General features: G+C 41.7%; 1 protein-coding gene across 1 annotated transcript in view; it reads left to right on the forward strand.

Annotated features, from left to right (window-relative positions):
• cblb (Cbl proto-oncogene B, E3 ubiquitin protein ligase) overlaps positions 1–13,352 on the forward strand; it is an 83,996-nt gene that overhangs the window by 32,272 nt on the left and 38,372 nt on the right. The window contains exons 5-8 of the mRNA XM_079283402.1: positions 3,769–3,925; positions 5,260–5,381; positions 10,961–11,098; positions 12,837–12,924. Of these exons, the coding sequence (XP_079139528.1) occupies positions 3,769–3,925; positions 5,260–5,381; positions 10,961–11,098; positions 12,837–12,924 (505 nt within the window). The remainder of the gene's footprint in view (positions 1–3,768; positions 3,926–5,259; positions 5,382–10,960; positions 11,099–12,836; positions 12,925–13,352) is intronic.

A 13,352-nucleotide genomic window follows, 5' to 3' on the forward strand; every position in this document is an offset into this window, starting at 1 on the left:
GCGTCTCTCCCCCCTCTTCCTCAACACGGGGTCCCTCAGCCCGTGATTAACATGACATCATTGATTTGGTGCAAGTGCTTCGAAAAGTACCTACATTTTGTGTGTGTGTGCATGACGAAATCACCCCAACTTCCCTGTCTGGGCGCTTACTTAATCAAGCTCTGCGCATGTCTGGGTGTTCAACATCTGTTGCACTTCCCCTTTTCCTACACTCACACATTTCTAACACAGATTAGTTATCATAATCACAGTTACAGTTGTTATAATCAGTTACAGTTGTTATAATCAGTTACAGTTATTATAATCAGTTACAGTTGTTAATCGCTTTATTCAGCACGCGCTTGCTTTTAAAACACTTATTAGATTTTTCTCTCCTTCTCTCTGCAGCCGTTATTTTTTTAAGGCCTGCACTCAGCTCACTTCCTCTTTCTCCGTACTTTCTACACACAGACTGTACTATACTCAGATACACATATTATTATTATTATCAGGTTTACATTTGTTAAATCACTATGTATTAAACATTCGTTATGTAACGATCATACACTTCATCTTTCGATTACACTTTAACTATTGATTTCTGAGTATATGCTTTATGCTTTTTATATCCTGATCGTGTATGCATGTTTTCGAGGCAGCTCTCGTGAGCTCAACTCTTCTCGACAATATATATATATATATATATAGCTGCCATATACATATCTATATATATATATATATACACACACACAGTGCCTTGCATAAGTATTCACCCCCCTTGGATGTTTTCCCCTTTTGTTGCTTTTATACATGAAATCATGGTCAGTATAATTTGGCTTTTTTGTCAAGAATTTGGAAAAAAAAGCTTCTTTCATGTCAAAGTGAAAACTGATTTTTACAAGCTAATGTCAATTAATTAAAAATATATACGGTAAAGTAAATGATTGCATAAGTATTCAGCCCCTTAAAGTGACTGACCTAACTCAACAGAAGTCCAGCTAGTTTATGCAGCAGTGTCACAAGTAGTGAGATGGAGATCACCTGAGTGCAGTTGATGTGTGTCAAGTGATTGTCGTATAAACACACCTGTGTCTGGGAGATCCAGTCTCTGGTTCATCAGTATTCATGCTACAATTGCAACATGAAGACAAAATAACATTCCAAGCAACTCAGAGAAAAGATCATTGAAAAGTACAATTCAGGAGATGCTATTTGTCGTTAGCAGCTTTTGACAAAAAAAAGTCTCCATGAGGGTTTGGAAAGTCGCCAGATTTAGCGAGAAAGTCGCCATGTTGCCAACACTGCCACCTGCTAAATATGTCCCCAGAGCAACATTGGAGGTAACAATGGTTCCTCTCACATATAAAACCAAACAAAAATCTTCATAAAAACAAGTTGTACAAATAATAATACATAAACAAGCCTATTAAAGCTACTGCAGATGTAAAAACAAATGCATTTAACTTACCAGAGCTGCTGTTCACTATTTAAAGACAAAGTGCGTCCTCCTTTCTTTGTTAACAAAGAGTTTAATCTCACGGTTGTTCAGTACATCCGTGTGTTTTAGTTCCAGTAAGAAGTCCTTCTCCATTCATGGACGCTAGGGGTGCAACGGATCACAAACCTCACGGTTCGGTTCAGATCACGGTTCTTGAGTCACGGTTCGGATCAACAAAGAAAAGGGGAGGAGACAAATATAACTGCTTTCCATTGAAGAACTTCAAGAACACTTAAAGCAAAGAACTTTGGGCTATAGTCTTACATGAAAACAAAAATATTGAAGATGTCCAATTCGAAACAAAATGAAATAAATAAATAAAAATAATACATTCAAGAATTCTGTTAAGTTTAAGTGCAACATGAGGTCTGTTGATATCCTCGTCCTTTCATCAATACTGAAAGAAAGAAACAGCCAATGAGCTAGCTTCTACTGTTTACACTGAACTGAACTGCTCAGCAACAACTTGGGTCTGTGTTTACTTCCTGTCAGGTTATGTCATTCAAATACACATTCAATTATATTGAGCATGATTTCATGTATAAAAGCAACAAAAGGATGAAACATCGAAAGGGGGTGAATACCTATGCAAGGCACTGTATATATATATATATATACATAAACGTTTTTCGATCCAAAAATACATGTCTGAAAAATATCTTCACTCTTCCTCTGCTTATATGTAGGTGTCAGTAGGTGCCACAAGCTGCCAGTGCCAATAGTTGTCAGAGTGCCACCACTAGTCACAGGAGTGCCACCACTAGTCACAGGGGTGCCACCACTAGTCAGAGAGGTGCCACCAGTAGTCAGCGGAGTGCCACCACTAGTCAGAGGAGTGCCACCACTAGTCAGAGGGGTGCCACCACTAGTCAGAGGAGTGCCACCACTAGTCAGGAGTGCCACCAGTAGTCAGGGGTGCCACCACTAGTCAGGAGTGCCACTAGTCACAGGAGTGCCACCACTAGTCAGAGGGGTGCCACCACTAGTCACAGGAGTGCCACCACTAGTCACAGGAGTGCCACTACTAGTCACAGGAATGCCACCACTAGTCAGAGGGGTGCCACCACTAGTCAGAGAGGTGCCACCACTAGTCACAGGAGTGCCACCACTAGTCACAGGAGTGCCACTAGGCGTCAGACAGGTAGTCCGGAAGTTTAAAAAAAGTCAAAATAAAAGTCATGGCAATAGAATGACCGTATGCAAGAAAACTGTTAGTCTATGACACAAGCACATACCAGAGTTACATTGGAAGACAAATAAATAAAAATAAATAAATAAATGTGGGCCGATGGGAGTATGTTAGCAACAATAGTTGGCTACATGCGATTTAATATTCATTTATCCATGTACACAGCAAGAATCAAGTTTTCGATTAATCTGTGGATTGTTTGATGCAATACAGTTCGTAATATAATTTAATCAAAGTAATTTTTGTGTGTGCAGAAAATCCTATCGTAACAACAATGGGTGTTCTCAGGAACCCGCTCAGCAGCTTCTTGACGGGTGCCGAACGAGTGCCGCTCGCTTGCCACTAACGTGCCACAGTCCTGACACCTGACTGACGCTTGCCACAGACCAGCCATACGCTTGCCACTGTCGGTAGTCGCACTCGCTGTCTCTCGCGTCTTGAGATGAAATCATGAAAAGAGAACATTATTAACATACTGTGTTGGGTTTAGATTTAGCAGATGGTGGGTAAAATATGTAACAGACCTGTGACCATGTCATTCCTCGTACAAAACATGTTTGTTCCAGGACCCTTCATGTTTAGTGTTACAGTGTCAACTAATCTCTCTACAGGAGTCGGTGTTGCTGCCCAGTAACAGTGTATGTTGCTGCAATAAAAGCTTTTAACTGCGTCAGAAAGTAAGATGCAGGCGTGTAAGATTAACTTCTTGTGTTTGGCCACTTAGGCTGCTGATCAGTCGTCTCATACATTTGGTAGTCACCAACAGATTAATTTCCCAATGCAAAGTCAGTTTGTGGGTGAGACACCACGGTATCTATCTACCACCAGGCTTCACCATCACTTTAATATATAACCCAAGAGAAAATGTTTTTCTGTTATTTTCATTGTTTTGTCTAATCCCAGTCATAAGAGCTCTATGAGTAGAACAAAAGTTCTACCTGGTCTACACATCAGCTGTGCATTTGTATTTTTTGCTGTACAGAACATCCATTTAATTTTCCAAATGTACATTTGTATCAATAAAGAGGTAAAATACCTCTTTTTTTGTCTCGCAAGTTGCTGTGTCTTTGCTTGTATGATTTGACTTGTTGCTGTCTTGCAGGACAATAGTGCCATGGAAAGTCTTCCGACAGTGCCTTCACGGAGTGCATCCCATCAGCTCGGGCTTGGAGGCCATGGCCCTCAAATCCACCATCGACCTTACCTGCAACGACTACATTTCTGTGTTTGAGTTCGACATTTTCACACGCCTCTTCCAGGTTGGTCAAAATTAGGGCTGGGCAAGTTAACGCGTTATTATCGCGTTAACGCATTAATTAATTAACGCCGGCAATTATCTTAGCGCGCATTAACACAGTTATTTTTTTAAATTACTAAGCAGATATTTTTAACACAAGAACCGGCCAGCGAGCGGTGAACAGCTGTGTTTGTGTGGCGTCTCTTCCGTCTCTTCCTGCTGCAAATATTTGTTCTGTTTGATGCGTTTGGTTCTATTTCTTTGCTTGTGTGTGTGTGCGTGGCTTTAGATCCCTCCTGTTGACGGATTACTGGCCATGTGGCCATATTTTTAATATGGTGTGTGGGCGCTGAGGCTTTAAAGCAATGTTTTACTTTGGCAGAAGTCTTTGTACTTGCCATGCTTACTCTAAACAGGAAAAAATTGTATTATTTTGTAGATCATTTTTTTATTAGGATCACTGTCACAATACTGTGGTTTGTGTTTTTTTCATCAAGTTATGAAGCATAAAAAAAGAAATAAGCTAAGTGAAACCTCTGATTCACAGCTGACTTTCTGCGAACTCAAGGGTGGCCAGTGTGCTTAATAGTGCAACATGGTCTACCAAAGAAAATATAGAAGTGGGTAGGAATTGCCATTGACTGACTATTGCTGCTGATAGTCCCCTGTGGTCAACCTCATGCTCCTGGTCCTGGTTGATACCAAACCAGCTACACAGAAGATCATGTCCCTGGTGAGCTCCAGCTAACAGGCAGGATGGAAGTGAATGTTGTGGCGCTTGGCTCTACCTTGGAGCCAACTGGCAAGACCCACTGAAATCCTCCAAACACATTGCCTCACAGCTTTATGCTCTTAATCCAGGGATCTGATGTAAACACCTTATCTATCAATGACAATGTTCTTTTTTCGAGAGGATATTTATGTAGAATTTCTGGATTCAGTAGCAAGTGTGGTTGTCATTCAGGAAAAAAACATTTGTGCTGGCCAGTCATAAATAGATGCAGATGCTAAATTGGTTTCCCTTAACTGTGTGCTTTGTAGTCAGATGTCAAGTTCTCCCGCTGAGGAGTCAAGTAAAGCGATTGTAATGACTCTGTCCTGCAGAAAACCTTAAACCAGCTGGCTGCAGTGCACAAGCTGCTTCACAAACTCCTAGTTGTTGAGCTGGCTAGATATCAGACACCTTGGGCTGTGCATTATCTCTCAGTTAGGATTCAGATTCAGTCAAGTCAACATATTATCCAATTACCCTTTACTACTCATTTGTGGCAGAAGGACTAAACTCAACTGTATGCTGAAAATGTTCAATGCATATTGATCTGTGTAGTTAAAAAAACATTGGATGATCTTTTTCAGCCGTGGGGATCAATTCTGAGGAACTGGAATTTCCTGGCAGTGACACACCCCGGCTACATGGCCTTTCTGACCTATGATGAAGTCAAAGCCCGACTGCACAAGTACATTGACAAGCCTGGCAGGTATGGCAACTGTGTGTGTGTGTGTGTATTTGAAATACTTAATAAAAATTTGGTTTAATTGTATTTCTCTTTAACATTACATATTCAGGACTAAATGAGCAACCAAGAAAATTAAAGTTACAAAATGTATATGTATGTATATATATGTGTATATATACATATATATATATATATGTGTATATATATATATATATATATATATACACATATATATATATATGTGTATATATATATATATATATATGTGTATATATATATATATATATATACACATATATATATATATATATATATATATATATATATATATATATATATATATATATATGTGTATATATATATATATATGTGTATGTGTATATATATATATATATGTGTATGTGTATATATATATATATATATATATATGTGTATATATATATATATATATATATATATATGTGTATATATATATATATATATATGTGTATATATATATATATATATATGTGTATATATATATATATATATATATATGTGTGTATATATATATATATATATATATATATATATATATATATATATATATATATATAAAGGCCTTGAGCACATGGCGGGATAGGAGGAGTTCATCACTAGGATATCCGGACATTGTGACTGACCATTGAATGGTTCGTCACTGATTGGTCCACTGATTGCATCCTCATTCAGCCCCCTATCTAAGTTGACAGTATCATGCCCCTGATGAAGACACACATCCAATATTACTCAACCTGAGAGGACACTCGCTGACCATGTCTGACATGTATTAACTTTGTTAATACTAAAGGGCCAAAACACGGAGTGGTCAGCTAATACAACAGGAGAGATAAGTCACAGTGGAAATTTACCATCACACTCCCCACTTTTGATCACATCATTGATCAATCATACAGTACACTACAATTAATTTGGAACATTAGCGTTAACAATTCATCGGGATTTCAAGTTAAAACATCATAAGACTAGTGTATTTGAAAAATGAGGTAGGTGCAAGCTGTGGAGGGAAATGGATAACTATTTGCTGTGTGATTGTCTGTGTGTGTTTCTCGCTTCCCTTCTCTGATACTGCAGGACGATGTCTCCCTTTCTCTCCGCATGCCCCCTTGGTCTTCGTTCAGTCAGACATCCAGCGTCCCTGTGGCCCCTGGGACAGCTGTCATCTCTTTGTGGACAGTCGGCTGCCCAATGTCCTTTTTCGCAGCAGATGTAGCACTCATCTTTCCCCAGCGGAGGTCGTCCTTGGAAACCACGACCTCTTCTTGCTTGTCTTCTGCCTCTGCCTCCTCTGTAGAAACCTGAACCCCCTTGGTTCTGTTGTTGTTGCGGTGTGCCCATGGCCATGCTCTGGACAGCCTGGACCATGGTCAGTTGAGCCATGTGCAGCTGCTCTTCTTTGGTCTCAGTTTTCTTCTTTTTGTCAGCAGCGTCTTGTTTTTCTGCATGATTGGCATGTCTGATGATTTCAGTAAGGCGGGCTTCTTCATAGCCAACACAACTTAATTTTACTGCTGCAGAGATGGGTGGCAACAGTCCATCCAGGAAGCACTGTTTGAGGTGGCACTCCCAGTTGCCTGCTGCATCTTCTCTGTTTGCAGGTTCCTGAAGGCCGCTGTGCTCGTTGAAGACAACATGGAGTCTGGCGTAGTAGTCTGCCACAATTTCACCAATCTTCTGGTTGCATGATGTTATTTTTGACATGTTGATTTTTTGCGGGAAAGCAAGTGTTAGAGCTGCAACCAGTGTAGTAATCATGTCTCTATATGCAGCATTGTCAGCGTGATCCCAGTTGGTTTGTTCCTGTCTGGCATTGCCTTGACAGGCTGTTCGAACCGTGGAATAGTTGGTTGGGTCCAATTTCTTCATGAGGAGGCGTCTGAGTTCTCCTTCAGTGGGACTAAACTTGTGGCAGAATACAATGAGCTCATCACCAAACTTTGTCCCCGATATTTGGGGTTTTGGCAGATGTGCCAGGGCGTCGATCATGTCTCTGTCAGTCCAGGGTCTATGGACCATCATTGCGCCATTCGGACCTGCTACTTGGACCATCGGGAATGAGAGTTCAAGTCTTTCCTTGTCGTAATCTGTTCTTGGTCCTCGTCCACTTCTGGTTTTATATGGGTGGTGGTAAGTACCTGTCCCTGCCCCTCCAGTTGTCCCCAGGTCCTCATGTGACTTATCTGGGCTGCCTAGTTGGGACATGGTGTGTGCGGCCTGCTGCATGAAGTGGGCGTCGGAGGAGATCGTGCTCGTGAGGCTGCTGGCAGGAGTGCTAGTTGGAGATGGGTTGAAGTCAGGCTGTCTTGGTGTGGGTGGGTCTGCCATGACTGTGGGTGGACCTTGCTGTGTTGCTGGACCGGGTACTGGGGGAACATATGGTGTCGGTGGGGGGGGGGCATGTGTCAAGATCAGGATCCACCCTGTGCAGTGAGGTATAGAGAGAAGATTTCTGAGAAGCTTTATCTGCTCCTTTCTCACTTGTATCTACTTTGGACATATTTTTACACAATGTCTTTCTTTCCCTACTTTCAGCTTCATCCTTCCATATTTTCAAACTTATTTTGTGACTTTCTATCATTTCCAACTGTTTGACCTTTATTTTGTCTAATTCTGTCTGTAACTTTTGTATCTGATTTATGCTAAATGATCCTCCTTGAGGAAACCCACATATATCAACCCATTTATTCAGATGCTGACAACTGGCTTCACCATACTTGTTCTTCATGAAAATTACGTTAGGCCCTTCAGGTGGAGGAACCTGGTTACTTCCCTGTGCACCCATTTTGAGGCACAGTCAGTGTACACTTCAATAAACACAGTCGTCACCGTGAGTCTTTAGATTAGTTTATGGCACAATCAAAGGCAAAGCCGTTACTTGACACATTTATCTATTGGGACTCTTTATCTCTTTCTTTTTTTTAAACCCCCTGCACGGTAATATTCTATATCACGATACTCTGACCCAAGTATAAACTTGACTCAAATATTCACCTCCCTCCTTTAACAAGCAATATTTTGAATCCCCCTACAGCAGCGGTTCCCAAACTTTTTAGGCCGCGCACCCCCTTCTACATCCCGACCGGGTTCGCGCACCCCCCCCCCCCTTAATAAAAAACAAAAGCAACAGAGCCTATTTATAGCCGCATAAAAAATCGGACCAATGAGAGAACAGTTTGCTTGCGCGTGGCGTTTGTTTTCAAGATTTAGTCCGCTGTTAAATGTTGCAGTGTGAACACAAACCGAACAAAGGGGCAACTGCAACATTGTATCATATTAATCCCTGAATCAGAACAAAGCAAACGAACTACGGGTGTGAAAACGCCCTGAAATACTGCAACAAAGTTTCAATAACTTTCAGTTACACAAGGCGTCACTTTTAAAGAGCAATCAGGATGGCGATGTTCAGGTGGCGACGTAAATAAGAGGGCTTCAGACAGCTGTTAGCCAGAACCTCACTGAATACCACGCACTGTGGCTTTGAGGAATCTGCTTTGCCAATCCAAGTGAAGCCCAGACACAGATACTTTTCATCATATTTCCTCTTTTTTTTTCCCAGTCTGATGCTCACTCTCGTTTCCTCTTTTTTCACCTTGACTCCGCGATGGGCCGATGTGCTCCCGATTTGTCTGTGCTATCCCTTCCTCCTTTTCGGTCTCCTCCGTCTCATCTTCCTCTGACTCTGGCTCGATTCCTTCTCCCGGTCTCTCCCCAACGCACCTCTCCGTTCCCCTCGCCTCCGATTCCTCTCTCTCTCTCTGTCCCTCTCCTCTTTTACGACTGATGGCTTCAGATGTCCCACCTGACAGTTTCCCCGATTTCAGCCAGTTTATCATATTTAAATGAATGTTGCTGAATGTTTGAAGTTTGCTGTTAGCTGACGTTAGCTGCACAAGCTAGGCTGGCTAGTGTGTACGACTGGCAGCAGGCGGCAAGACTGCCGGAAGGAGCTCAAGTGCATTTATTAAATTGTACGTTTTTAATTTTAAATCTTACAAAGGGAATTTTTATTTTTCATGTTTTTATTTTGTGAAAAATCCCACTTTTTAAATTAAAATTACATTTTTTTTTAATATTTAATATTATTACACCATCAGACCACCATTACACTTTTCCTCTCGCGCACCCCCTAGAGGGTGCGCGCACCACACTTTGGGAATCCCTGCCCTACAGGGTAGTATTCTATACTACGATTCCAACCCAAACTTTCATGAACAGCATTTTATGAAACGAGGCCAACAAATATCCACAAATGCCTATTAAATGCTAATAAAATATTATTATGAATATTACCAAAAATATTCTATGCCCTAATTCACTGCACTTTTAATCCCAATTTTACTTTTAATAAAAGATCTTTCAGGAACAATTTTCGAAAATTTCAGTATCTCACCAGATGTTTAGAAGTTTATCTGGACTCAATCAGGTCCTCCAATCCTAGTGAAGATGATCAGGAGCCAACGGGGATTGGTGCTTTCGTCTTTGAAGTCTTTGTGGAGTAGAGGTAGAAGGAAAAATCCTCCTGGATGATCAGTTCACGTCCGCCGTTGGTTCCTGCCGTTGGTTGGGCAAACTCCCAGAGCCCCTCCAGTAGTCTTGCGAGGGTAAAGAGCTGGTCCACTGTTCCACAGCCGGGACGGAATCCGCAGCATTGCTCCTCTTGAATCTGAGGTTCGACAAGCGGTCGGAGCCTCCTTTCCAGCACCCTGGCATAAGCCTTCCCCGGGAGGCTGAGTCGTGTGATACCCCGGTAATTCGAGCACACTCTCCGGTCCCCCTTTTTGAAGATGGGAACCACCACCCCGGTCTGCCATTCCATGGGCACTGATCCCGACCCCCATGCGACATTGAAGAGGCGTGTCAGCCAGGACAGCCTAACTATGTCCAGCGCTTTCAGCATCTCAGGGCGGATCTCATCCACCCCCGGCGCCTTGCCACCAAGGAGCCTGTTAACTACCTCAGCGACCTCTGCCAGGCATATGGGTGAGCCTCCCCTAGGTCCTCAGGCGCTGCCTCCTCTGCAGAGGACATGTTGGTCGGGTTTAGGAGTTCCTCAAAGTGCTCTTTCCACCGCCCCCCCCCCCCCCCCCCCCCCCTGAGAACAGACTGGGGTAAGCACTGCTTTCCCTTCCTGAGTCGTCGGATGGTTTGCCAGAACCTCCTTGAGGCCAACCGAAAGTCCTTCTCCATGGCCTCCCCTCCTCCTCCCATTATCCCTCCTCCTCCCCGAACCTACACGTGTTGGTCAATTAGGAGTCCCATGCAAAAATGGAAGCATATTGGCTGATGGGAATTGTCCCTATTATCTTATCATTTTATATTATCTTAATTATGATATGATTCAGTATGTTAACAAGTTGCTTATTTGTGACTCGTCAATGTTCGATCAGTTTCAACATTAATATAAAAAACACAGCTATTTGAGTGTTCTCGATACAATACCACAGGAAACTTGACATTCAAATTGAGTTATATTGCTTTAAACATTAATATTCGTTCTACATGTTTGGTTTTGCAGCTTGTGTGTGTGAACAATGCACTTCTGTCTTCTCTCTCTCTAACAGTTACATCTTCAGACTGAGTTGTACGCGGTTGGGCCAGTGGGCCATCGGCTATGTGACCAATGACAGCAACATACTGCAGACCATCCCCCACAACAAACCGCTGTTCCAGGCTCTCATTGATGGCTACAGGGAGGGCTTGTACGTAACCTATTTAACGAATTTCCCCCTACGGATGAATAAAGTTGATATCTATCATATACTCACACACACTCTCTTCCTCTCTAGTTCACTCTCTTTGTATATTGTTGTGCTAAACTCTACTCTGTTAATGTGCTGTATCCAATTGAACTGTGTCTCAATCAGTCACATCTGTTTAGCATGGTCTTCAAATGTCTCTCACCAGACCAGAGTGTGGTGTCTCTTGAAGGCTCTTTTCTGAAAGCCACTTCCTGGGTAAAACGTGTATTTTTTTTGTCTCCGGCAGAGAAGAGGCTGACCCTGAGCCTCAAGTGGTTCTGCAAGGCCATCTGTTCCTATCATACCTGATAGTCTGACAGGGCCCCAGACAAATCAAACATGCTTTCCTCCATCTAGTGTGCAGCATTTCGCTTTCTCGGCCATCAATCGCAGCTGGCTGAGACTGTGTCTTCTTACAAGTCCACTGTAGAGGGAGGAGGGTGGGGGGGGGGTTGAAGCACCTCTGTTTTTGATCAAGCAGCAAGACGGCAGAAACTCTGGGGGAAGTTAAGTTCACATCAGTCGCTCTTTCAAATGTCAATCATTGTGTTTATAACCAGGCTTGTAAATGCTGAGTTCATTTTCAACCATGACTGTAATTTGTTAGGTTGAAGAACCTCTCGCAACTGTGGGAGAGACCGCATGTGATCCAGCCTTACCAAAAAGTCAGCCAGTTTCAATTATAAACAACAGTATTTAATACTACAGAAGCTAAAACATTTGCAAAGTGAAGTACATTATTTACAGAACATATAGAAATATGATCCGCGCAGAAAAGCACTCACCCGCGCCTCAACCTGAAAGCGTAACAACCCACAAGATGAAATGAGAGCAAAGAGAGAGAGAGATCTTCCTCTGCCTTTGCTTACATAGTTCGAAAAACCCTCCCATAATGTCCGTCTTAGTTTCTATTGGCTAAATCCAGCTGGCTCCTCCTTCTCGCATCAGACAGCCAGAAAGACTCTCGCGCGGGCGTGACGTATCCTTCGGCGTGTACCTGTAACTGCCTGTCTGAAAATCCCTGTCTGACCCTTGGCTATTCTTCACAGTTTAATACATTCAATTACTGTCTTTTATGGCTTAACACTTCTATGGTAAACATACTATATAAAGATAAGGATTTGCAACTCTTCACAAGTTTTACAAGTATAATTGGTACGTCCCAAGTGCTTGCTAACATTTTACTATACACCTCTAAGGTGCTACAAATTCTACTAAGAAACATCTAACCATAAAATCTAAAACACACCTCAAATTATAATTTCTTAAAGCACACTTCTAATTATGAATCTTAAAGCACACTTCTAAACCTAAATTTCCTACAAATTGGAGAAGGGTTTCTGCTCAGTTCTGTAATAATTGCTGATTACTTTTGATTCCATGCATATTTTTTTTGTACATTTAAGACCGATCGTGATTTTGTTTTCTGTAACATCTAATCATAATTTATATTTTGTGTCAGTTAGAAGTGAGGATTAATGAATGTTTCTGTAAGCATTCAAAGTAAAACTATTACTATTACTGCTTTTGGTTCTACTACTGCTCATTGTGAGTATTTGTGTTTCATCGGATTCAAGTTTAATTTGTTGTCACACAAGGTTGCACATTTCTGAGATATTTACACGTTTGCATGTGTAGAATATCTTGCTGTGTGTTTGTTACTCTTAGCTTAATTCAACCTTTTTTTTTTCATTCGCAGCTACTTGTTTCCTGATGGTCGCAGTTACAATCCTGACCTCACTGGTTTATGTGAGCCAACGCCTCATGATCACATCAAAGTGACACAAGTGGGTTTGTTTGTGTGTCTAAAAACATGCTCCATCTGGATAAGCAGAGCAATGTTCATGGTTCCCACTGGTCATGGAATTCCTTAGCCTCCCAAAGCCAGAATACATCATGTAAGCTTAGGCTCCCTTATGACATTTAAGTGTGGAAACTGTTTACTGAGACCTGCCTGAACTTCACCAAATATGTTGCAGACCAAAAAGAGAGACATGAAATGTGTTGTGAAATGTATTTATACAGTTTAAAGTTACAGGAACAGCATTATTAGACATTTCTGTAAATGTGCCAGTTCAGCCAGGTTGGCTAATTTCCCACTCTAGTTCCAGGGCAGATGTAGTGACAGCTACAAACATGTAGCACATGAAATCCACCAATTCAGGAACAGCGTTACTTAGATCAAAACACACTTCTCAAAAACAAATTTAGCAAT

Source organism: Melanostigma gelatinosum (genome assembly GCF_949748355.1).
Source record: "Melanostigma gelatinosum genome assembly, chromosome: 14".
Classification (NCBI taxonomy): Eukaryota; Metazoa; Chordata; class Actinopteri; order Perciformes; family Zoarcidae; genus Melanostigma; species Melanostigma gelatinosum.